The sequence below is a fragment of the Pyxicephalus adspersus genome, chromosome 8 (genome assembly GCF_032062135.1).
Source record: "Pyxicephalus adspersus chromosome 8, UCB_Pads_2.0, whole genome shotgun sequence".
Classification (NCBI taxonomy): domain Eukaryota; kingdom Metazoa; phylum Chordata; class Amphibia; order Anura; family Pyxicephalidae; genus Pyxicephalus; species Pyxicephalus adspersus.
Window position 1 is genome coordinate 43,689,307 of NC_092865.1, and position 27,154 is coordinate 43,716,460.

The 27,154-nt window shown below is 38.3% G+C and overlaps 1 protein-coding gene across 1 annotated transcript; it reads left to right on the forward strand.

Annotated features, from left to right (window-relative positions):
* The first annotated feature begins 2,458 nt into the window (after positions 1 to 2,458).
* RRP7A (ribosomal RNA processing 7 homolog A) lies at positions 2,459 to 27,154 on the forward strand. The gene is made up of 7 exons (XM_072420947.1): positions 2,459 to 2,477; positions 6,208 to 6,350; positions 8,957 to 9,079; positions 11,797 to 11,920; positions 18,198 to 18,295; positions 24,109 to 24,301; positions 25,468 to 27,154. The coding sequence occupies exons 1-7, from the start codon at positions 2,459 to 2,461 to the stop codon at positions 25,551 to 25,553; spliced, it is 786 nt and encodes a 261-aa protein (XP_072277048.1). The 3' UTR covers positions 25,554 to 27,154.

The window sequence follows — 27,154 nt, forward strand, 5'->3', positions numbered from 1 at the left end:
TGCTGCTACTTCCTGGTTCTGGTCTCACATTGTGCGCAATCACGTGATGTAGTCTGCTGTGCCCATTGCAGGAAAAAGCCCTTCTGCACAAAACCAAAATCAGGCTTGCACAGTAGGAGCAGCCCAAAGCCTTCTGGGATGTGTGATGTTTGTGCTCCTATTCAGTAAAACAGAAGTAGAAAAAGAAGAAAACTTTTGGTTTGCTTTACAAACTGAGCAAAATTCTACGATAGGATCATATTTTTAACATTAGTTATAGTTTATTAGCTATGAAAAAGTGGTTATCTTATAATTATATTAGTGAGTTTAAATAAAACCAATAATCTTTTTGGCTATTTATGAGGGTGACATTCTCAATACCCACCAAACTAATGTACTATGAGCTGTGGATATGGCTATTATAGCAGGGGTTCCCCTAATTAATAATGGGCAGTATTTATATAGCACTAACATATCACGCAGCGCTGTACATTAAATAGGGGTGCAAATGACAGACAGATACAGACACAGGAGGAGGGGAGGACTCTGCCCAGTGGAGGAAGGGAAGAAGCAAGCCGTGTTCCCGGTGATGGGAGCATACCAGCATGTGGTAAGGATGGAGTGTGTTTCAAAGATGGTGGGAATGCTGGGAGCAGTAGTCCCACTGTGCTGGTTGCTGCAGGATCACCAGATGTTGAAGTGTCTGTAGGAGTCTGTAACTTCATATACTGCTGTGGTGGGGGGAAGTGTTGATTCTGGCATGCAGAGAGAAAGATTTTGTGGTTTTGTGCCTTCATTTAACCTCCCTAGCGTTCTAATTCCGTCCGGGATTATCGGTATTTGCAGGTAAATCCACCCCGAGTCACACTCGGGATTACTGCTAAGGGGTTAAATGCCAAAACCTGGTGTAAATGAAATGGACAAAGTTGGGTGCTCAACCCCACTAGGAATACTATGATTAATATTTGAAAATGTGTTTTTCTGTAAGGGAAATTTTTGCCTTCATTTCTCCAATATGACCTTTTTTGTGAGACCCCAAGGGCTGGATATTTTGTGGGAATGTAAATTGTAAGCTCTTTGAGGCAGTCTCCTCCTCCTGTGCCACCGTCTTTCATTTGCAACCCCTATTTAAAGCACAGCGCTATGTTGGCACTATATACTGTTTATTATTAGTAATAATAATAGTAATATTGTAAAAATGTATTAAGATAGCAAGGTGTAGCACCACTTTGCAAGTTCAGACAAAATATGATAAAGCCAATCATTTTGGTGAGGAATGAGTCAATCCCCTCAGCAGATTTGATGGTGTGGTTGGGGAGGTATGGTGAGCTTGTGATCCCTTTAAGGAAGGTGTGTGATGAATATGGGATTTGGATAGTTGCACGGAAGGCAAACGTATGGTTGAAAGTGATTGTGAATTTTGTACAGTATGTTCCCTTTCAGCAATCATAGGCCAAGAATTGTGTTGCATGTTACCCCCGGTCAACTAAAACTGTGCCACAACCTGCTGTGTGCGGTTAAAAAATAAAATATAAGGCCAATTGCACTGCTATTATTTACGGACTTCTGGTTAACATACTTGTTTGTATTTCATTGATAAATTACTGTCCTTGAAAATGGGTCCATATCTTACTCTGACCGTATAATTATTTTCTATATTATTTTTTGTATGTTTTCTTTTCTTTTGTTCCTATGTGTATACTTGTATGTATAAAAATGTGTTTAACAAAACAAATAAAAATACAATTTATTAACAATACAATATAAAAATAAAATTAAAAAAAAAATGTTCTTTGTCAGGGTCTGGGTCAACTTGCAAGGGATTATAACAATATAAATTGCAACTTCTGTGGTCAAAGACCATTTCAATGCAAAATGCCCAGAGGCTGCACATAACCTGGCCTCTGAGGTTGTGAAGATTTGCTGTTATCGGATATAATCGGAAGAAAATGTGGGAGATGTGGTGAATGAGCCCCATGTGTCTGAAGACATTTCTGCTTAGGGTGTGAGTGAAATTGTTGCTTCCCCTTCAGTTTCAGTTAGTCTGGTCCCCTCTCCTTCTGTCTTTGTTGTGACTGAGTTGCAAGAGTTTAGGGAGGATTTTAGGAAGCTGTTGTAGATGCCCAGTTTGGGTAGAAGGTTGGGGCAGGTGAAAAAAGATAAGGTTACTAGAGGGGAGGGGGAATATTCTGAAATTTGGAAGGCGGTGGGAAAAAAAAGGGAAGTAGGAGGAAGAAGTTGGGTGAGGTGGAGGGTGAAGGGGAGGTGGCACGTAAAAATAGATATGAGGTATTGTTGGATGGGGAAGTGGAACCTTTGGAGGAATCAGGGGGGCCATCTCTAAAATGCTCAAGTTCATCATGTAGTTGGTGTAGAAGTAGGGTAAAAAAGCAGCTACTTTAATCATCCTGATGGCGGCTCCCCATTGAAGGTGACGACCATTAAAGTCATCAGCATCAAATCTGTAAACGCACGTGACATGGCATTATTTTTGCTTAGTAAGTTTGATGCAGACATTTTTTTTTTTGCAGGAGACCCATCTCCGTAATCTAGCAAAAAGGAAGTGGAGGTGCGGACCTTCCTTCTGGTCTCTAGTCCCTGAGCCAGCAGAGTTGCGGTTCTCCATAAATGAATAAGGTGATGATTAATGAAGTAGAAATGGGAGACGTATGGTTAAAGATGCCATGGTGGAGATGCAGGACCTGGAGCTTAAAAACATCTATAGGCCTCACAAAAAATGGGACAGGAAATTAAGGTTAAGCTTTCTTTTGACTTTCCAGTTGATTGTCTTTGGAGCAGATTTTAATAGACATAAAGATTGGAAACTGTAAACTTTATTCGGAATTGTTGGAAGACAAGAGTGTTAGACAATCCTTTAGGGATTTCTTTCAGGCACAGGTATTCTTCCCGGACCTGTGTAGCAGTACGTCTGCGTGGTGGGAGCTTGTAAATAGCAGGATTTGTGGCTTTTACAGATCCCTCGGTAAAAGGAAACAATGTGAAATATATGTAAACTATCAGAGATTGCACAGGCTTGACCAGCTTGTCCTAAGGAAAGGTAACCCAGTTAAAACTCCTTTTAAGAAAGAAACAGTATGACCGACAGGCCTCTTTGGTTCTGGAAAGGGATTATGAGAAATACCAATCACCTAATCCTTACTAAAATTGTGAATTGGCTCAGGAGGTAAGTCTATGGAGGGTCCAATTGACATTACAGGTTCCCTAGTTACATAATAAGCGGATCTCCTGGGAAGAAAAGCTCTCGGTTGTGACAGGATGGGGTGTTTTTTAGGATCTATGCCAGATTTGGAAAACATTTTACATTCTACCATGGATTTAACAGGACCAAGCGAATGAGACATGTCATGCTGCCAATAGGCTGACAACCAAGAAATTGCCTGGGCCAGATGGACTGACAGCTGAGTTTCATGAATGTTAAAATCCAGTCTGACCCCTTTCTGTACCCCCATATGACCTCACAACAACAGAAGTGCACCCCATCACCAGTCTCTCCCCCTCCTGTACCTCCATATCACCCTGCAATAACCCCAGTGTACTAAATACCTGTCCTCACTTTTCCCCATCCTTCCATATCCCCTGCAATAATACCAGTGCACCCCATCTCCTGTCTGACACTTCCTTCACCCTCATCCCTTCCTGCAATAATAGTAATGCATTCCCATCACCTAACATTCCCTTCCTGAACCCCCATCATCCCCTGTCGCCCCCATACCCCCTACAATAGGGGTATGACACCCCAGAATACCCTGACAGCGGAAAATCACACAGAACCATCGCATTCTTCCTGCATGAGGAGCGGGTGAATCCATCTTCCCAGCCTCTCATGTGCGATACTCCCCGGTTTTAAGTTTGATCAGTGAGGCCCCGCCCACTTCCGGTTCTCTGATCGCCGTCACTTCCGGGTCATTCTGCTGGATAGAACTAGCCGCTACCATTCTAATATCTACCTTAGAATTTGCCGATAATTCCATGAGTTTACCGTAGCGACCATCGTAAACCACAATGCTTCACAAGGAGGAAAATAAATCTGTAGTTCCCGCTGGATAGAAAGGTACTTGTAATTGTTCCACGTGTTTTGTGGTCCACGTGATGTGGTCAGTCTGTGGAGGTTTCAGGACAATGTATAACAAAGTATTCGTATGTTTTCTTTTAGATTGTTATATTTGAACAGCGTTTTTATGTATGTTGATACGGGTGCAACTTGCAAGATAGTACTAAGAATAGCAACAGTGCGTAGTTACAGACACTCACTGGATTCCCTTGCCTCGGCGGAACGTTCACTAATCCTGCCTCGTTTTCGGACAGTGACAAAACCTGGCTCTGCTGGGTGATGTAGTTCCGGTGCAGGCGCGTGGGAATTCATTTATTCCTACCACTGGCGGCCGGGATTGGCTGGTTTCCATGGCAACTAAAGCTGACGCTGCGCATGCCCAGACCAGCTTTGTGTCCAGAAACTGAGCTCCCAGCCATGTAAAACAGAATTTTGTAGAATGACCATTGCTTGTCCCTTCCTGCAATAATGACATGGCCGGGCAAACATTTTAATAGTGCCTGGATCCAGAAGCAAGGACTGAACACGGTTCCATCTCCAGAGAAGTCCGTACTTTCCTTAGCATCGATGCACCTTTTATTTTAGTGTTGGTGTTTTGTTAAAATGAACTATCTAGCCAGTGACTATTTCTGTATCTGTAAATTTTAGCTACATTAACATAATAGGCTACCCAATCAGATACAACCTCTGTCTTAACGCATACCTGAACTCAGAATTTTTCTATTTTACATAAAAGGGTAGAAAACTCCTTTATGTAAGGTAAAAATTCTTTTAAACCTGAGTCGCACTTGGAGTGGCATTGTAAAGGGCTTACCTGGTCTTCACAAGCTTTTCCCGGAGATCCCTGGCCCTACGTTCCCGGCGTGATCAATGGCAGCGTGTGCTGGGCCTGACCTGGCGGGGAATTTACAGATTACATTACTGTATCCCACTGTTTTGTGCCTAGAGCTTTGTCCAGTGAACTGCCTGCACTTTTACTGTCTGCTGCCAGTCCTGACCTATTGCACCCTTGTTTAGACAGATTTCAGTGTTTTTGATTTGATTAAAATATTAAATAATTATATAATAATAATAAAAATAAATATAATATAATTTATTATAATACAATTTATGATTTCGTGTTTCAAACTTTATCATACCCAGGATGTCTACTAGATCCTTTTTTGGACAGATTTTAGTGAGTTATTCCTAAGAATTACAGGCCTACACTAAAAAACAACAAATTTACATGCAAATCAATGTACTGCTTTGTCATTCAAAAATACTGACATAATCAGACCGCCAGGGAGGTTAATAGCCAGATCAGAAATGGTAATGGAGCATTAAAGAGGAACTATACTAAAAACACAAAAAACAAAACAAAAACACACCTTCAGTCCCGCAGGGCAGACCGTTCACTCCGGGGTGTTCAGCATCTGGTCCCGCGTCGTCCGAGAGACCACCTAGGCAGCCGAGAATTAGGGGGCAGTGCTGCACCCTTTTTTTTTTTTAAAACGGGTGTTGCACCTAAAAAAAAAAAAAAAAAAAGAATTTTGTACCCTACATAGAAGGGTTGTCGACCCTTTTATGTAAAGTCAAAATTCTGAGTATAGGTACGCTTTAAGGTTAGTTTGCTAAGCCTAAGAAAGTTTAGTAATGTTTGCCTCGTTTAGAAGGTTTTTCATGGCTGACATGTCCAGGACCTTGCTGCATAAGATTTGGTGAAATAATTGCGTGGTTTCAGGTTGCGTATACATTTGGGACTCCATTTCCTAAAGTAGTAGTAGGTACCCAGTATTGTTGTACAGGAAATTATTCCAAGATGTTATGAGGTAGAGGATATAAATTCAGAGGAATCTCTGATTTCTGATAATCTATTTTCATAAAAGTTTTGAGGATGTCACCTGACTCGGACTTAAATTGAAAATATCGAAGAAGGTCAGAAAGCTTTTAGAAATTAGAAATGTCCAGGCAGTGAATATTAGAATGAAATTAGAAAGTAGAATTTTTTGAGATGCAATGTTTGACTAATGTTCAGAAAGTGGAACTAGTGTCCAGATTGCTTATTTTTTCTTTGTATTTCTTATTTTGCAATTCTCCATGTTTTAGCATAAAAACTAAGACGCTAAATTTTATAGCCAATATTGAATTTAACTAATGTGACCTTTTTTATTTAGGTATTCCAGTGAAGTTCTCAGCAGATCAGAATTCAGTTCACTACTTGTTTGCAAAAGAGTACAAAGTTAGGGACCAAACAAAAAAAACATATTTACAGAATCATATTTTATTTGTAATCAACATTCCAGCATACTATACAGAGGTAAGAAATGATTTGTTTTTTTTATAACTTTAATTCAGTTATTTAAAGCTGAGCTAAAGGCAAATACCTAAGTACACAAATGAAATACTTAAAAGAGTTTGAATATTGTCTATACTGCTGCTATTTACACAGCTTGGTGCACAACTACCTGCCAAGGTGAACTGCTTTTTCACAACTGCAGTTAGGTAACACTTGCAGGTCCTATTCTTCCCCCAGCCACTAAATGGATAGTGAAATAGGTAGCAGACCCCCCCCCCCTTTAATCTGCATACTCTTTGTAACAATATAAGCACTTCAGCAAAACTGATTTGACGTTTATGCTGCATCTTTGGCTATGTACACACGTGCAATCATTGTCGTTGGAAAGGATCTTTCACGATCCTTCCCATTGATTAACCACTGCACAATGAATGAATGAGTGCTGTACATACAGCACCATTCTGCTCTATGGAGAGGGGAGGGGGGGAACGAAGGAGGGGCACTCCACTGCACCCTCTCCCCCTTCACTTCCATTATGATCGTTCGACGTCCATGGATTCGCCAGGGCGGTCGTTCGGACGCTCGATATCGAGCCTCTCTCTCCTCATTTTAACACTGCTATGCAGGCACGAAAAGAGGTTAAAGCTTACCTAAACTCAGAATTTTCACTTTACATAAAAGGGTAAAGAACCCTTTTTTAGGTAGGGTAAAAATTCTGTTTTTTTTTTGGGTGCAACACCCTTTTCAAAAAAAAAAAAAATCCTAACAGCTGGTCACTTCCTGGTCTGGGCATGTGATTCCCTGAGAGCTGCTACTTTGCTCCAAAGAACCAGAATATTCTACAGAAGCGCTACATATGCTGGCAGAAATGTGAAGACCGCCTGAGCTGCCTCTGCCCAACCACTACCTCTGGTGGTGGGTTCTGTTACCTGCTAGTGACATGATTTCTATTTGCCACATGACCTCCCCTATAATAGGAAGTGACTGTCAAAAAGAAGTTGCTGAACAAGATGTTCTTCCAGGTTCTGTCTGCATTCTTTGATCCGGCTTCTGTCTTCTTGGTATTTTTACCCTGGCTCTGTCTGACTGTGCCTTATTGCTGTCTGCCCTGACCTTTGGCTCTGTCTGACTTTGTCTTATGCTCAAGTGTACTACACTTTGGCCCTACTCAGCCAGCAGTTGCCAACCCCTGCAAGCATGGGGCTGCACCTTGCACTCTTCTGCAACCAGTGCCCTGCCTGAGACACTGTGAGAGTTTGTTCAAGTAATGGACCAGGCTGACATGCTGCTACTTGACTCCACGCAGGGTTTGCCGTGTGGTATACAGCAACAGAAGTCCCTTCAAAGTAAGATTGTGGATTTCATTTGGAGATGTGATGAACACCATGGCTCCGGTGATTCTAGTACAGCCTTCATGCCACCCTGCTCTATTCTCTGAATTCTGACTACTCATTAATTTGGTTACCCCAAGCTTTGCTGAGTATTTGTAAATCAATGTCAAATCGAGTTTGAGTTGCAGCCCTGGAGCTTTCCCATGGTATCAACCAAGGTGGGGTTTTTTATCCACCTTCTGACAGAGGGCACTAGCTAGCCTCCTAGCTTGGGCTTTGCCCCTTTGGGAAAAGGTTGATCCTGACTTCAATACCTTACTGCAGACCTTCTGCATGGTATTTGATGTATCAGGCTGTGTCTCGTTTAGCAGCCTCAGAAATCCTTTGCTTACGTCAGGTCTCCCTCATCGTTGGCTAGTATGCCATAAAATGTTGACTACCAGTTGATATGCAAACCATATTAAGATTGAGACCGTGAGCTACTAGCGGTTATACTTGCCCCCTGGGGAATGGCAACACTTGCTAGAGGGAGCTCGCCATCTGGTGACCATGTAAATGGACCACCAGAATTTTGCAGTATTTACAGACTGCACAACACCTAAATTCTCACCAAGCCCAATGCGCACTCTTCTTCTCCAGGTTCGCTTTCATACTCTTATGGCCCCTGACCCCTGTCTGGCTAGATCAAATCCCTTCTGTGAAGTTCTTTGTACTTTTGGCCCTTTACCAGTGCCCTTTAGTCCTTCCATGTTTGCGAGACACCATGGGCAATAGAAGACTTTTTGACCTAATTAGTTGTAAATGCTTGTGACCAAATTAGATTCAAAACATGAGTGAATTTCTGACTGCATGCACTGGGAAAGCTGACCTAAAGTGACAGCATCCAGTACCCTATCCTATAAAGATAGAATGGATATGGTAAGAAACAACACTAAGGTAGACTGTGGAAATTAAGCAATGCTGGCATTAAAGGGCATGCAAAGATAATAATCCCCTACGGTATTACACCACTATCAACATGAACAGGTCAGGGCAGGTCATGTTGGCAATGTCTACATGTCTGTATGCATTAAGTTGCTGTCATGTGATTGGCTAAGTAGATATTTATGTTAATGAGCAGTTGAACAGGTATACTTAATAAAGTAGCTGGTGAGTGCATCAGTTTTACATATGAGGATAACATTTTCACCCATTAGGATTTGATTATGTGATAAAAGATTGAGACAAATGTGCATAACTTGATTCAGTGAGGGTATGGAATAGGCTTAATGCTTAACTTTCTCTTTACTTTTTTAGGAACATATATCTAGGATTTTTAGCTGCTTTGGCCTTTTGGAATCTGTGAATGTGCTTGCGAAGCCAGCTTCATCAACAAAGGATAATGCAGTTTTCAAATATTTTAACGTGAATGCTCTAAAGGTGAGTGTAAAATAAAAATCCTATTTTTCTAGAGGGTCTGAAAAATATATTTTGGTTCCACACACAAACTTTTTTCCATAAAACTTTTTCCACACATTTAAAAGGACTTTCGGGGCACCATAAATTATCCCATAATTTTTACATGTATGTAAAAACAATTATTTCCCTCTTTAAAAGAGTTACTAGTTAATAATAAAAAAACATTGCATATAAAAAACATGAAAGTAATTAAAAAAGGTTGTAACATAAATCACAGAAAACTCTGTATATATATTAAATCTCTCTATATCTATCTACATATATATATATATATATAATGTGAGGGGTTAAGCTCAGGATCGCCTTTGCTGGGGTCAAAGGACACTTGTCTGGTTCATCCAATTCAAATCACACACTGAGGTATAAGTGTTAAGCTGACTTGTAGCCAGGTTTATTTGAAGGTTGCAGATAAAATAACAAAACAGCAAAAGAAAACCTCGCCTGTCTGGCACTTACTATACATCCAACGTTCCTGTCTATCAGCTGGAGGGCTTCTCCCTGTCAGCTCAAAACAAAGCTTTCAGCAACCTTTTACCCAGGTTTGAGTTTATTCACACAGACCAACTTTCCGTGTCCCCAGGCAGAGAGAGTGACTGAGCTTCTGGCTCTGTTATAACCCCACCCTCAGTCAAAAGGTATTAAAGATGGTTCCGAAGGTAAGGGCAAAGAGTACAAAATGGCAAACAACCCAGCTGTCTAGGTCTATGTTGGAATCAGTGACGAGATACATGGAAGATGGATCCTTAAACATCAATATAGAGATCTCGGCTTGAATTTGAAGGAAGGGACCTCCAAGGTTATATTCTCCGAAATATTGCCTGTGTCATGTTCAACACAGGAAAGACTGCTGGAGTTTAGAAAGCTAAACACATGGCTTAAGACCTGTAGTTTAAAGGGAAGGGTTTGATTTGTGGAAATATGGAATAGACACCCTCTAGAAGTAGTTTGCAGTTCAGATTCCAATATCTTTTTGGTCCCTGTCCCAGCCTAATGCTTTTGAAAACACAATTGTGCAGTGGCCTTTTGCTTCCTTTTATGAAACCACAACAAACCCAGAGTGGACTTCATTTTTATTATCTAGCAGTCTTTGACTGAAATAAACATTGTATAGCTTTTTCACATTTCTGATGGTTATGAGCCAAGGGAGTGGAATGTTTGGTACATAATAATTTCATTTATAATATCTTGCCAACAAAATAATGTCTTACAAACATACATGCATTTTATGGCAGACCTTTATAGAGGATTTCTGCTCATCCTTTTGCTGGTATCCATATAAAGTAAGATGATGGTTAAAGATGATCTTTGATCAACATTGTTGTTTGCTGTCTCATTTTTGTTGACTCTGAAAACATCCTCACACCTACTCTGTATAGTCTACCAGAACTTTCTATATGTCTCTGTAATCATCTGTCAGTTAAATCTTTTTTTTAATCTTTTTTTTATTTTTAACATCTAACTTTTGCCTATAATGACTTTCAAAATAAATAGAATAATTAATTACCAATGGAATAAGGTTAAGACCAAAACGAGACACAGTCCATGTTACTATTACTGTTGTCCACTTTTTTTTTCTTTTAATCAAATTATTCTATTAGTCCAGAGCATCTGGACATGGGTCCAATAAGTTTCTGCCAAGTAAACATGATGTGTCTTTCATTTACCACACAAAGTTTCCTTGGCTGACTGTATGGACTGCGTCTACAGTCCTGAATATTGCCCCCCCCCCCCCCCTTTTTCTTTGTTCAGCATCAAAAGAGAACATTTTGAAGCCCCAGTCTGCTTTAAAATCCTAATCTGTGAGAGACCTTGCTGATGTAGTATAACTAATTTGTACTTAACATTGTGTCGATTGCTGTGCTCAGTCTCCCCATCGTATGTGTTACATGAAACTGTCTTCAACAACCTTACCTTAGTAGCAGTGTTTAGCCTTTCCTTACCCAGTTTTAAGGAAACACCAAAGAGGTTTGTAACCTCCTCTCTTGGGTAGTGGATTCTCCCATTATATTAGATCCACATATTAGTGCTACCCTTTTAAATCCCAGAACACATTATTCTGACAGCAACAAGGTGTCTTATTTCCCTCAAATGGAATATGACCCTTCCCCTGACATCCTCTGAGCTGCAGACACTTTCTTTGTTCCTCCCCTCTCTCTAATTTCTTTCTAATGCCTTTTTTCTAGGTTGGATAGGCCTCTGCTTGTCTCTTGACACTAATGACTTTTGAGAGGTGCTCTGCACTTGTTCTATATAACCAGTGGCCTTCAAATTAGTTATCTTTCATTCAGTTGGCATTTTTTATACTAGGTTCACACACCTTTGAACTTTTTTAAAAGCGTTTTACTAACCACAAGAGACTCCTGTTTTCTTGTATCCAACATGTGTTTTCTCATTGATGATTTCTTTTTTTTCTGTTTTCTGTATTTGTTTCATATGAAAATTCCTACATTTTTGAAAAATTGATTTCGTGTTTAAGATGCACAAATAAACATTTTTGAAATTAAAATATACAAATATAAGCTAGCATCTGACGAATATCCAAGGTGAAGTTACTATGATTTTCAAAACAGACTGTGTGATGCATAGCTTTCCAGAAAAACTTTTTAACTTTCATTTTTAACATCATTATGATTTAAGCATTAATATTATTATTTTAAAGAAACGTTCCTATTTTTCAGGGATTTAAAGCTGCCTTTGTGGTGTTCAAGAATCCCTCAGCACTGCATGAGTTCAACACCCTTAAGTTCTCAGCACCACTGGTTCTGTCAAGAGAGGATCAGTTTTTAAAAACTGGAATTCAAGGTTTGTATAATTTGTTTTTTTATTATTAACTTGTATTTAAATATTGCTGACATATTAGACAGTTCATAGTCATAATACTTAACTGTCAATCAAAGGAGATCACAATCAAATCTTCCTACCACTGGCATATGGTATTAACACAGTCTAAAGGCAGTTTTTTGAGTTTACCTAACCACATGTTTTGGGATATGGGAGAAAAACATGCAAACTTGCAGATAGTGTCCTCGCTGTGATTTGAACCTGGGACCCAGCACTGCAAAGGCAAGAGTGCTAGCCACTAAGCCACCATGGTACCTAGTTTTTATAATTTTGCTATGAATTTTCATGGCTGATGGTATAGTTCCCTCAGGTTGAAAGATGAATTTAGGATCATAACACACCATCCATCTTCATGACAGTGCATATATATTATGTGTGTGTGTATATGTATATATATATATATANTATATATATATATATATATATATATATATATATATATATATATATATATTGTGAGGGGTTACGCTCAGGATCGCCTTTGCTGGGGTCAAAGGACACTTGCTGGTTTATCCAACTCATATCACACACCGAAGTATAAGTGTTAAGCAGGCTTGCAGCCAGGTTTATTGAAGGTTGCATATAAAATAACAAAACAGCAAAAGAAAACCTTGCCTATCCAGCACTTGCTATACATCAGGCGTCCCTGTCTTATCAGCAGGAGGGCTTCTCCCTGTCAGCTCAAAACCAAGCTTTCAGCAACCTTTTACTTAGGTTTGAGTTCATTCACACAGTTCACCTGGCTGTGTCTCCAAACAGAGCTCTCTCCAAATAGAGCTGCACTGACACAAAACTCCTGTCTGTGTCTCTCCAAGCCAAGCCAAGCTGAGCCCGCACAGACCCCTGTCTGTGTCTTTCCAAGTTAGGCTGAGCCTGCACAGACCCCTGTCTGTGTCTTTCCAAGTTAGGCTCCTGACTGAGCTCCTGGCTCTGTGTTATATCCCCACCCTCAGTGTTTCTTCATGAACTATCCCACAGGTGAGAGTCTTCCACCTGCTACTTCACACAGGAGAGGAATCTTGGGCAAATATACCTCACACAAAAGAGGAATCCTGGTCAAATATATCGCCCTTTCACCTCCAATCCTGCCTTGGTGTCACAATATATATAGATATATATAAATATATATATATAAATTCATAAACTTCTTCAGGCAGCTATGACTATTTCAAAATAGTTATTTACTTGATTATATATATAAAATTTCTATCAAAAATAAAATAAAATGTAGAATTAGTTGAATTGTATTGTCAGACAGCAGCTATTTAAATACATTCAGTTTACGGCTTACATTCATCGTGTTGGACAAGATAACTGCATCCCATAAATGTAAATCTTTTTGCCCATAGTGGAAACAAAGTTTCTCTAAAGGAACCTTTCACATATTACAGCATCTAACATGAGATAACCGTCATGAACCATATTAAGTCAGACATTACATTTATCACAATGTTTTTATTGCTTGTATTGCATGTATCAACAATTACCTTTAGTCAGACAACGTTCGTCATGATCCTTCCTGTCAAGGACACCGGCGCTTGCACATTCCGATTCGTCCTATAGAACTGCCCCATCGACAGTTCATCTATTCATCGGGGATTTTTTTAGTCAGAGGTGCAAACAAGAAATCATCCATCGGACAGGCGACCCCAGGATGATGTATCCTGTCACAGCCTGCAACGAGAAATCTAAGCACCCCAATACAACAATGAATGCGATGGGAACCCAATGCTTGCCCTTGTCGATCCAGCATCTATGTCTGTGAAGTGCAGCAGGAGGCTACAGATCACTAAATACATAGAAGGCTTTTGATGCTTTAGAAATAATAACATAGGTGAAAGAATTTATGGAATGAGAACAATACCATAAATATAATGGGTCCCATTTACAAATTATGGAATGACACACGAAAATGCAAGTAAGGAATACATAATAACATATAAATGTCAATTGGTTAGTTTTTTTGTATGGTGGCAAGCATTGACATTGTACAGACACACATTGTACAGACACACATTGTACAGACACACATTGCACAGACACACATTGCACTACAAGACTATAGTGACAGGAATGCTACAGCTCACCTGTCATAAGACCTGTCACTTTTGGGGGGGGGGGAGGGAGTGCGTCTTATAGTCCGAAAAATATGGTAGGCAATTATAAAAATGAACTAAAACTGCATTTTCCTAAACATAAATATTTGTATCTAAGAACGGTATAGATTTGGATTCAAAGACCATAGTAAAGGTAAGATTGTAATCAAGTAAGTTTGCAGTAAGTGCAAACTAGTCACAAATATTTTCAATTCCAGTTCAGTGCCAGTCCAAATAATGAAAAGATCATCAAAAAAAGCTGCCATATTTAAATATCTAAGATGTACGTTGCTAAATCTTCGTCCACAAAGAGTTCCCTTTCCCACCCCTCCCCCAAATACATTTTTGCATAAGTGGGGGCACAACGAGTCCCCGTTGCAACACCCTGTATCTAGAGGTAGTGGAAATTGCCATACATAAATATGTTTCTGGTCTAAATGTAATTTTGCAAGTTGAACGTGGATTACTTCAATACCCTTTGAATGGGTAACACTCAAATACAATGCTTCTACATCTATTGACACAAGAAGAGCTTTGCAAAGAATGGAAACATCATTTATGGTCCTATTTAGGAGGCCTCAACCCATTCCATTTTAAATAAACCCTGAAGCTTTGTAAGGAATAGCTGGATCGGAGGGGGGAGGAGAGCTCCTACCTCTTCCTCTAACTACAGTAACCCAGCTCCCTACATGTTCATCGTGATTAACCTCTCCACCCTCCACGTCTGTCCCATTAACTATGTGCTCAGTGAACAAGAGACCCCTTTCAAGGTGATCCAATGATTTTAGTGTTTTTTTTTTTTGTTTTTTTTAGTGTTAGTTCTTCTCCAGACGAGCCAATCACTTGTGATAAACCAAGCTGATTGAACCCACTGACCAGCCGTAGTTCATAAAAAACACTTCCAAGCTTGTGCAGTAATTTCCTCTACAGAGTTGTCTGTTTTACATTGGTAGGGAGTGTCCTCCTTTCCAGAAAAATCACATCATATTACTGTGGTTGCTGCGTGGACAATATGTCTAAAATACTTACCCTGCTGGGAGTTGTCTCCATCCCTCTCGTCACTATTCCCAATATTGGGGAACCCCCTCCTTCATGCAAAGAATGGAAGATATAGTTTTCCAGAGAGCAACAATGATGAATATTTGCAGAAACATCCATTTCTTTCATCAGGGGATCTGGGCTTCCCTGTCTGAACTTACCTTTCCAGCTCATGAGTTCCATTAAGACTATTGAAAAGCTCCTCCGCTTTCCAGTTTTTGTGCTTTCTTTCCCAAGGGCTGATTTCAGTCATGCAATCTCCATCTTCATCATTTTGTGTGACATCTGTGTGGCATAGGAGTCTTCTATTCCATTATTCTTTTGTTCAGCTGAGGAAAACTTGTGCAGGCTGATGGGGATTGCATGCTCCTAATGTCACTTTTCAATTAATAGTACATTTCATGAAATGGGTTATACGATTTTAAGAAGGTGGTCCCTCAGTCCTGAACGCTTACATTTCCTCTTTCTGATAGCCTCTGGTGTTTGTTGGAGGTGTAATGGGGATTTAAGTACATTGCTTCACAGGTTCTTGTCCTGCCCACTTAGTTTTGGAGGAAGATGCATGAGATACTTTATGGTTCCATTTTCCAATAGCCTTCTACCTGCTACATCCTAATTCAATCCCCTTAAAGTTCTGTTACAATTTTGTTCTTTCACATCCATTGATGTTGCTAGGTTCTGTATTCCTCTGTTGTGGAAAGTTTTGTTGTCCCTGTCTCAAGATTTTTTAAATGTATACTTGGCATTATATTTGAAATAAGCATATATTTTTCAAAAACTCCCAACTGTACCCAGTTTCAACATTTTATATTTCCTTTGTATTTTCAGTTCAATGTTTTGAATTCTTTCATAGGGGGCAGTTAGTGTTTCTTGGGCTCCTGACCTATTAGACCAGGGGTGCCCAACAGGCGGATCGCAATCTACCAGTGGATCGCGGAGCCCTGCTTTTCAAAATAAGCTTTACAGCGCACAGGAGTTAAGTCCACGTTTTTATTGTTGTTAGATCATTTTTACTTGGTCATTTTAAAAGTAGCTCGCAAGCCAAAAAATGGGGGCACCCCTGCATTAGACCTTATCAGTGTCCCCAGTTCAGAGATCATGATTGTTGTTCAGCCTGGTCATCTTCCTTTGGTTTGGTTTGGTTGCGATTTTGCAGGCAGGAGCCCTGCTCTCTTTCACCTTTTTATTGGTGTGGATGCCAAACTTTCTTTTTTAAAACTGATAGTTGGATATCCCAATTCAATACTATCATGAAATAATGTGACACTCTTAAATGGATGATAAAGAAAATAGGACTTTTGTGTAAGACCCTGGTCCAGTGCCAATGCTCAACAGGCACCACTCTCCCACTCTAATGCTGCACTCTTCACCTATAGAAAGTTCCAATCAGCATTGGGAGGCTAGTTGAGCCGTCACAGCACACGGTTGCCCCCAGGACTTTAGCGAGCAAAGGGTGGCAGGTGATGCAGAACAGAAGGGTCCATCCGAGGCATGTCCTGGAAGCGGCTCCAGGGGTCAAACAGAGGTATTCAAGGGTAAAACATAAAGCAGAGTCTGAGTCATAGACAATGGTCAGTCCAAACAGCAAACATTCACAAGATTAGGAAATAGACAAAGTCAGCAACTGGTAATCCAACAGATAGCCACACCACTAGCAGGTCAACAGAACTAATGGCCAACAAGTGACTGGACGGAGAAGCTTTTTAGGCATAGTAGCCAATGGCAGGGCAGAATTGTAACCTGAAGCTAATATGCTCTTTGGCTTCAGCACATACTCTAAAATCCCCTTCACCTGCACACAGCTTTCATGCTGAGGTGCTGAGAAAGGTACATGTCAGGTAGAATCTGCACTGCGAACGGCAAACTGCTGAGCTAATTCCTTGATTTCTTTACCTGTTGTAAGCAACATCCCCTGAGAGAATAAACGGGGCATCCTTTGGGGTACTGTGTCTCCTAACATAGTGTTTACTATACCTTAGCATATGGTCTTAGGGTCTAACCTTCTTTGTAACTAGTGTCTTATTTCCAATCGGCAGTATAACTGCTTGTTAAAATGGAATAACAAAATAAAATTTATTTTTGCTTTTATTTTATTTTTTAACCATAAAAAATTATACATATATTTTGTATTTAGTGTGATTATTGCATTTCTTAGTGTTTAACATTAAAAAAGTCCAATTGGAAAAAAAGAAAGCCTATTTTATTCTAAGGTTTTGCACACTTTCATACAAATTAGGAGAGTAAATGGGTAGCCAGGTGGTGCAAAGTAAATATATTTCATTAACTGATCATTAGCAAATGTGACCACCTCCATGAAAAAAGAAATTTTGGCAGTTTGCTGGTCTGAAGCATTCAGGTATGTGTTAGCACAATGTCAAAGGGTATTCGCAATGATTATAGAGAAACACCAACCTGGGAAGAATTATTAAGCCATTTTCAGAAAATGCTCAGAGAAATTGCAAAAAAAAAAAAAAAAAACTTAAAAATAGTAGCCACTATTCAGACTCTACTGGTTTCAGTTAGCATGGTAAATAATAACATTCATGACCGTACCATTGGAAAAAGATAACATCATTAACAAGTGTTGCTTGTTTGGAAGAGTTGCCAGGAGAAAGCCACTTTCCTTTAAAAAGAACATGGTAACACAGCTTAGACTTGCATCTGAATCTGATGTCACTAGGCATCCAAAACAATGTGGTTTGGACTGATGGGACCAAATCCGTGCGAACCAACTGTTCGACAGCTAAAGTTTGAGTAAAATTTAGATCATTGCCTAGGTTGTGCTAGCCTACTGTGTTTTTAGATACTGAAAGTTAGAGGGAAAGGTGTTTAGTCAGATTAGAACAGCCAAGGTCCTCTAAGAAATCACATAAAAAAGTGACACAATTTGGTTTAATGGTGTGAGAGAAGTGATAAAAATTTAAGTGGAAGAACAAAAGGACAAAATTCGTTCCACACAAAACACACATTCTAATGTTATTAAAGAGGAAGATAATAACCTTTAGTACTCCCATTTCATCAGTGCAGTGTAGTAACCTTTGTATGCTGTTGGTTTTTATGCACTTTTCTGCTGCTACTTTTAATATGTTTTTTTCCCCCTCTAGACTGGATAGAAGGTTATGAAATGTCCCTTGTTAATGTTGCTGATCTCCAAGCTGAAATTGAACAATACATGCAAAAATATGATAAAACAATTGCAGAGGTAAGTTTTTACATACATAAGCATAAACACATTTTTCATTTTTTTTTTTTTTTTTTTTATAAGCAGTGAATTTCAACAAGAATTCAAGCTTGAGATGTTTACCTAAAGGTGGATGCAGAACTTTCATTCATGGCCTCTCTAGCTTCATGTACTGTGAGGTAATTCATTCTCAGGAATTGCATTTAATATTAGTAAACCATATTTATATAGCACCAACATATAATACAACTCTTTACATTAATTAGGGTTGCAAATAACAGACAATCACACAGGAGGAGGAGGGAACCCTGCCCCAAAGAATTTACAATGTAGGAATTAGGGGAGGTATTTAGGACCTTTGAAGATGGTAACCAGTGCTTTGGTGCTTGCTCAAGCTAGTAAAAAAATATTATTTGGACACATGACAGAATGTGCTGTACATTCCTATATATATCTTTTTTTTTATGCTAACATAAACATAATTAAGAGCAAAACAAAGCAAGCATGTAAAGCAGGGGTGCCCATACTTTTTTGGCTTGCTAGCTACTTTTTAAATGAACGAGTCAAAATGATCTACCAACAATAAAAATGCTAAACATATATTTATTTATATATACACTGAATATGACAAGGAATTGACTGAAGCTAATGAGACATTGAATGACAGAACATTGCACTACAAGACTATAGTGACATGGAAAAGCTACAGTTCACCTGTCATAGGAGAATGACATGCTGCACAAGAAAAAGAACTGCTGTACAAAATAACTGTCCAGCACTGCTCACCTCAGACTGCCTTTCCCCCCTCTCTGCCTCCCTCCCCACTGTTAAACCGAGCCTTCTTACGGTGTTCTCTGACATCCCCAGTATCCCAATAGACTTAGCAGCCGGCTGCTGGTTAACAGCAGAGAGGGGTAAGGCAGGGCCCTGAGATCTACTGGTGTTGCCTTTGCGATCCACTGGTAGATCGTGATCAATGTTTTGGGCACCCCTGATGTAAAAGCACTGATTTGTTAAAAATATTTATATCCAGCAGTCTCATGTACCATACCTACTTCAGTCTAATACTGTCTCCAAGGATATCCCCAGGTGCCAACAACTATAATATGTTCAGTCTCTGATCATCCCTTATAACATTTCTGCAGTCTCTGACAAACCATAATTATATGTTCCCTGACCACCGGCGGTCTCTCTCCATTTTTCTGTTGTTTCTTTTTTTTTTTTTTTGGAACATGTATTTCCAGAATGAAATATATAGATCTTGGTGATTATTTAACAAAGAAAGTCAAAATGCAAAAGCAGTGTGTCTGGAAACAGTAACAATGTCATTTTCAAACAAATGAAAGTTTTTTTTTTTTTTTATACAACTTTTTTCAGCAATGGAAACATTCAAGACAGAATCTTTCCAGATGTGGACATTCTAGCAAATTTAACCCAAAGTCTGTCCATGTAATGTTTAGAGAAACTGCATAAAACATGAGCTACATCTCAGACTCTACAGGCCTCAGTTAGCATGTTAAATGATACAGTTCATGACGGTACCATCAGAAAAAGTTTTCTCCAGGGTTGCCTAAAGAAGGACCCTCTGTGTTTTCATGGGTGGAGTTTTTTCTGTTGTAATGATGTCATGGTGATCAAAAGTTTGGGGGGTGTTAGTCATATGTATCCCCCACTTGCACCTAAATATTTCTTTACCTGCACCTCTCCATTCTTGAGAAATTGGGTTCAAGTTAGAGAAGCAGACAGATGTGTGTAACAGGGCATGGCATTTTATTAGGTGGAGATTTTTTTGTTCTCATAATGCCATAGTAATGAAATTTTATATTGGTTTAGCCACAAGTGTTCCCCATTTGCACCTACATTTCAGTTTCCTAAACTTCCCTGTTCCAGAGAGGTTGTGGTTCAAAGAGACAGGGTTCTAGTATATCAATTGTCATAGTATGACAGGTAAAGTTTTGTGATAAGTAGGTATACATTTAGGCAACCTACCCCAATGCTTCTTGCTATGTAAGGGATCCCTAGGGTCCCCAATTTGCATTTTAAATTGTGGGCTCCTTGACGCACTTTCTTTCTAAACAACAACCCCAATGTTCAATTTTCACAGGTTTTTAAACTTGTTAACCCAATATCTTGAAATTCTGGTAGCTATGAGTGTACCCTCATTATGACCAACAATGTACAAGATATGAAGGTTTGAACATGGTGAGTTGTTAGGCTGCAGAATATGACAAGCAGACTTTACACACACAGTTATCACAGTGCTCTGCCAATGGCATAATTTTTTTTTGACCAAAGAATATAAGCAGTGATGAGAGGGGGCACTGGCTGTCCTGCCCCCACCCGCTATCACATGCATAACGCTCTTAAAACATCACCAAATTTTTAACAATATATAGGAGTGAATTTCCATTTTATATAATATAATTTTTTTTGTTTGTTTTTATTTTACACTTTGTTTTGGGGGAGGACTCCACTCCTCCAGTCTTTACTTAAGGGGAAAACCACAGCCTCCTGGAGGATGTGGGCTCCCAGGAGGCTGTGGACTGCATCATCAGCGGAGTTTCTAATTTTATAATATTATATTATTATAATTATATTATTATTATTTATTATATATATTGGTGGAGGATTGAAATGAATGCACCAAAGGTTCAATGGGTATTATAAAGAGCAGGGATTAAAATAGGCAGCTTTGAAGAATTCTCTGAATACACAAGTAGGCCATTACTTTTTGCAGGCTCAACCAATAACATTGTTAAACACTTTCTCTGCATATAGGGCTAAATGGGTAAATGCTTTAGTATCAATAGTACATTTTTACTTTTGCCAGCAATCTGTCTATTATGTTCCAATGATGCCATAGTAATTTTAGGGGGAGTTAGCCACAAGTATCCCCCACTTCCACCCACATTTTCAGTTTCCTACACCTTCCCATTCAAGAGAAATTGGGGTTCAAAGAAGGCAAGTGGACAGGGTAGAATAGCATAAAAGTTATAGTTTTGTGACAAGTAGGAATACATTTAGGGGCCCCACACCATCGCTTGTTGTTATGTATGGCCCATAAGGGTCCCCAGATGTTTTATTACCGATAGTGTCTCCTTTCACTTCCATTTACCCTTTTTGCCAGCAATCTGTCTACATGATGGCTAAAGATATCTTGCAGGGGTTGTAACTGTCGCTGAATATTTCTGGAGATGACAGTAGTGATGTCTCATTTCAAATGTAAGACCACCTTCGCTGATTTTTTTTTTTTAACTTGGGGGTGCAGAACTTAACTTGCCTCCCATGTCCTCTAGTTCACGGCATGCCATGTCTTCTGCCTACAGCATCTTGGTGCTTTTAATCTTTTGTGTAGAAGTGAAGATGCCTAGCTGAGTGAAGTTCTGGCTGGCACAGCTGAGGGCAGAAACCAGTAATGAAAAGTACTGATGTAATTAGAGGATGGTTCCTCTGACAGGATGAAGGAAGAAAAGCAAGAAAGGTGGTACGAATTACTAATGGTTATGAAATGGGTACCTTAGAAAATCAGTGATGCTTGATCACCTTAGGTTGCCCTACATCCTAATCTCTGAAGCAGAGATGTGATGTAGGCCACTGTCATGGAGTTTTGGGGTGTAGGACTGCTGTGAGGAATTACTTATTTCTCCAGTCAGATTTCCCGACTTGGACTGACTGTTTACTGACTGGTTATGAGGTAGGGCAGAGACTCCATATAGTGCTATATTGGATCTCTTCCTGTTACACACACTCACACTCTCCTTCAAGCAAGTATGGCTTCTTTAGATGAACAGAATAGGAACAGAAAGGTACTCTTGCCATTATGCAGTAGGTTCGTCTTCACGATTCTTTGCAAAACATAAAGAAAGACCATTCAGAAGGAACATGCTCTTGTGGCATGATGTCATGGTAATAGCACAATGAGTCATTATCAGTGAAGAAAGTTGTCAAGTTATGATTTTGTGTCCTGTAGTGAGTTACAGTAACACCCTTTGAAAGTAAGCACTAGAATCAAGAAGGTCTGCTTTGTCTTTGGTGGATCATGAACAAGATTATTCAGCTCTGCTTATGTAAAAGTCTCTGGTACAGGAACATGCAATGAAAAAAACAGGCCTGATTGCAAAATCCAGGATAAACAATTTTGTGCTTAGTTTTAGCTGAGAATCCATGTGTGTTCACATGGCAAAAATAGGAATCGTTTAGATGGCTTTGTGGATCTCTCCAAACCATCAGAACTGCAATATAAACTGCCTTTTGTGATTTAGCTTGTCATGCAGTCTGTTAGAACAGTTGGTACAGATGATATGTGGATCCAAAAATGTATCCTGGTCAACAAGTGAACTGTCAAAGTTCAATCTGTATATCCTAAAAGAACCACTTGCACAATAAAACCTGTGTGGATGTTTAATACAATTTCTATGCATAATAGCAACTTAAATTAATTGCAGTAAATGATGTCTGTAACATAAAATGTAGGCAATTCCATTTATCTCTAGTAATACATTTAGAATATGTATACCAAATATCATGAAATATATACTTACCTTCCTCATGAAAACTAGACGTGCTATAGAAAAACTAAACATGAATTAACAATATCCCAAATGATAAACTGATGAAAATTGCATTTTTGACTTATTGGTTAATTAGTGTAGTACCAATTTATCAGATATAGACAGAATTCACAAATTGTGTAAGATTCAAAATTAATATGTTCATTGATTCATATATTCAAAAATCCCTGATTTTCAATACTGGAAGGGACCAAATATATTTGAATCAGACAGCTCCAGGTAGTGGTTGGTGAAAATGTTGTGATACAATGCTTTACTGGTTATCCAGCAAGGTTTGTTGGGGTCCCATTTATGGATAATGGCAATACCGCACATCAATGCATCTTACGAGCACAATTGTCAAGCTGACCTTACTAATGGTCATACATTTCTGTGTAACTACAGCAAATATTTAAGCTGCTACATAAAAAATGATTGTCTGGCACATTGTTTACTAAGACTCCAATAGAGAGATACAATTATTTATTCATTAATTATATTTTTTTTATTTCACTATATTAGCAGATCAAAAAGATGAGTTTTGCCCTGCAGAAAATGTCAGTTACATCAACCAGTATAAACTTTTTGTTTCTGTTTAACCACTCATTAACCCTTAGTTTACAGTTATCAGCTCTAAATACCTTTTTTTCTTCCTCCTTTTCTTTGTAAATAGCTATGCAATGCTTCATACTAGAATAATAGTTTTGGTGTCATTCAAAACTTGTGAAAAAATATTAATGCTTTTTATGTACAATAAAACTATTTTAAATAAACTAAAGTTATTCATAGTGTAAATTTTTGTCAATTGGTTATAAATTCTTGAAAATTGTATATTCATCCTAACCAAAACCTTGTTTATCAATGTATTTGTAAATGTTTTACATTGCTATCTTGTAAAATGACAAAGTTATTGCCTAATAAACAGGTCGAAGAAGAAATGTAAAAACGAATCTGGTGCATAGGGGATGTACAAAGTAAGAGATAAACTGGTTAAACTTAGTTTTGGCGAAATACTCCAGCAGAAGGCAATTACTTTTTCATACTATACATACTATAAACTTTTGTATTTTAAATTTACTATTTTTTTTACATTGGTCACATTAGTTATGTTGCTAAATTATTTCACAAGCTGGGTATTCTTGTAGGTATACTTCAATGTGTTGACATATAAAAAAAAACGATCATACAATTATGTAGAGAGCAATAATTGATTTTCTAGCAAAAGAAATGATAAAATGCAAATAAACTGGCAAAGCATTAGTTTTCCTTTTCCCGTTCATACAGAAGGAAGAAAAAGCGAATGAAGAGGTGCCAGATGAGGATGGCTGGGTGACCGTTACAAGGAAAGGACGGAATCCAGGTTTAGCAAGAACCGAAGCTGTCAATATTAATTTAACAGGAAAAGAGAAGAATAAAAGAGCCCAGAAGGAACTTTTGAATTTTTATACCTGGCAGACTCGTAACAACAAAAAAGAACGTAAGTTTTCTGTTCCACCCCAGTTGGTATGAATGCATAAGGGAATTGTTTACTAGCAGGAAGGTTATTCTTCAGCTACAAAGTGTAGTAAACATGCACAGGTATAGACATAGTATTAAGCCAGTGAGCTTTTCTTTTCCCAGACAGCCCAGATGACAATAGTTCTCAAGCAGAACAGCAGAATGTCTAAAACACATTGGAATTAAATACTAAAGTCCATTATCCTTACATAATAAAATAAGATTGATAAAATGAAATTTACAATTTTATGTTATTAAAAAGCACCCTTCCAATTTAAACTGCATTTACTGAAATTTTCCTGAGTTGACATATGACAGGCTGGAGGCTCCAGAAATGTAATTCTTTGCCGGTGATATTATATTTGTATATCCGCAATAGATAACATAGAAATAGGCAGTAGTACAAATAGCTGCTGTCCCATCACTGTTTTTTTATTGTTTGTTTTGTTTTTTTTAAACAGAATTTTTTTATTTTTAATCTTGCATAGATTTTACAAAAATCGTATAACCAAACATACATAAAACATTAGCAGCATAACAAAGAAAAAGAAAAAACATAAAAGAAAGTAAACCAATATGTGAATAACAGACACAAAGACATACTCATATACACATAGAACAGGGATGGAGTAAACTGTTTCACCATGAATACAGGCATAATTAGAAGAAATTCTGTTCTTAAAGATCAGTAACATGAACACCTCAAATTAATACACTTTGTTAGTAATTTAGCATGTGCTGGAATTCCAAATAAATGGCATCTCGTTCAGATACTGCCAATGCTTTGTCAATAATAACATACCACTCAAAAAATGGGTGACTTCAGAGACCTCTCCTTTTTCAGCTTCATGCAACTCCCTGTATAGAATTTGTAACAGGGCAGTTTTAATTTCAAATAATCAACATCATTCCAACTCTTAAAAATGTACACTAGTGGACCAAGGGGAACTGTAACACCTGTGTTTCTTTTACTAAAACTGATATTTGGGGGCAGGTCCACAAATGATGTTCATTACTGCTTTAAAATGGCACCTAGGACTTGATGGCTGAGGTTTAGAAAAGTTTTATTATCTGCCCCTATTTTTTTTTGTTTTTAATTTGTTTTTAATTTTGTGCTTTGTTGATTTTTTTTTTTAACTCCTAAAGACTTGGCTGAACTACGTAAAAAGTTTGAGGAAGATAAGCAGAAGATTGCAATTATGCGGGCACAGAGAAAATTCCGTCCTTACTGAAGTACTCTGCATAGCAAAAACATGTTTTAAGCAGGTAACTATGAAGCCTGCCACAATGGATTTTTAGCAGAGACATAATATTCAAGAATTAAAGCAATATAGAAATTTATATATGTGCAACCTTTGTTTAAATCAATAAAAACCCGGGTCTGAGATATTTTTGCCTAATTAAATATTATTAAAACTAAAACACTGTTTTTATAATGTCATACATATTATTTTTTTGGCCAAGATGCATACAGCTTTTCCCAGGATTTTGACCTGATTCAATAGGTTTTTCACATGCACCTCTATATTACAGTAGTTTTTTGTTCATTTTCAAAGAAGATTTGCCATTCTAACCTACATCTAACAAATTTAGCTTGTGGGAAAATGTTTTCAATCAAGAGAGTAACTGAAGACTTTTTTTTATATATTCACGCAACATCCCCCAATTTTGCACCTTGTATAATATTTATATTTCCCATAGAAAGTGGTTAATGTGTTTTTGAAATTTGTTTCTTACTTTTGAATTGTGGAATTTATGTTCATGATAATTCTGAACTGTTTTGAATAATAATATTGTGTAACACATGAGTAATTTGGTAATTAAAGTTACAAAAAAATCACCCCACAAACATTTTCCTCCTCATCCATTTTCCATTAAAAGTTTTAAAATGTTGGGTTATATTGTGGCCTACAGACAGTGGCAAAAAAAAAACTTCAGAAAAAAAACAAAACACTGATCTGTAGTAATTTTGACACACTACTATGTCAAAATTACTGCAGATCAGAAAAACAAAACAAAAAACTTAGCTGTAGGACTGGATGTTTTAGGGGGAGTCTGGAAATATCTCTCACTTTCCAGCATAGTTATGTTTATCTATAGAGTGTTGTTAGGTCCTACGCTGCTGGCATTGCTTTTTTGATTTCCTGTCTTTACAGTCTCATTGTATACCCCGTTTAGGCCAAGCATTGAATGCTCCCTGTTTTGTTCAGGCTACTGGATTCCATCATTCCTGACAAGTTTACCTTAGCTTTTTTTCTTTTTAATATTATTATTATTATTTTATCGTATATTTAGCCTGTTGTTTCGTTGCCTTTTGTGGTGCACACCACCACTCTGAAGCTAGAAGATCATCCTATTACATCTGCTAGGGATATGCCTTGCATCCCCCAAATCCTAAGTGAACGTGATTTCACAGGTTTACAGACTACATTTTTCCTTCTCTGCCTCTTCCGTCTGCTGCAAAAAGCTTTTAGGTGTTTCACTCCAACTTGATCACTGTACCATACAGTTTTGCACCTTAGTGTCTACATTTGGCAAGAAAAATAATAAACTAGGGTTCTTCCTAGCTTTTGTGGACATAAAAATAAGCCTACTAACATGTGCTTATCTTTCTAGGTCAACAATGCTTCATGGCCCTTCCAATATACCTGTTCTATTGTGATATACAGTGGCTTTAAAACGTATTAAGACTCCCGTCACTCTTTAAAATTTTTTTTATTGCAGCCTGATTTTACAGTTGTTTAATTTTTTTCCTTATTATTCTACACTCAGTAACTTTTAATGACAAAGTGAAAACAGAATTTTTTGTAACTTGAAAAAAAAAAAACTAAAA

Coding starts and splice junctions, on each gene's coding strand:
- RRP7A (XM_072420947.1), top strand. Junction 6,351..8,956: donor TTCCAGCATACTATACAGAG/GTAAGAAATGAT, acceptor TTACTTTTTTAG/GAACATATATCTAGGATTTT. Junction 9,080..11,796: donor TTAACGTGAATGCTCTAAAG/GTGAGTGTAAAA, acceptor CCTATTTTTCAG/GGATTTAAAGCTGCCTTTGT.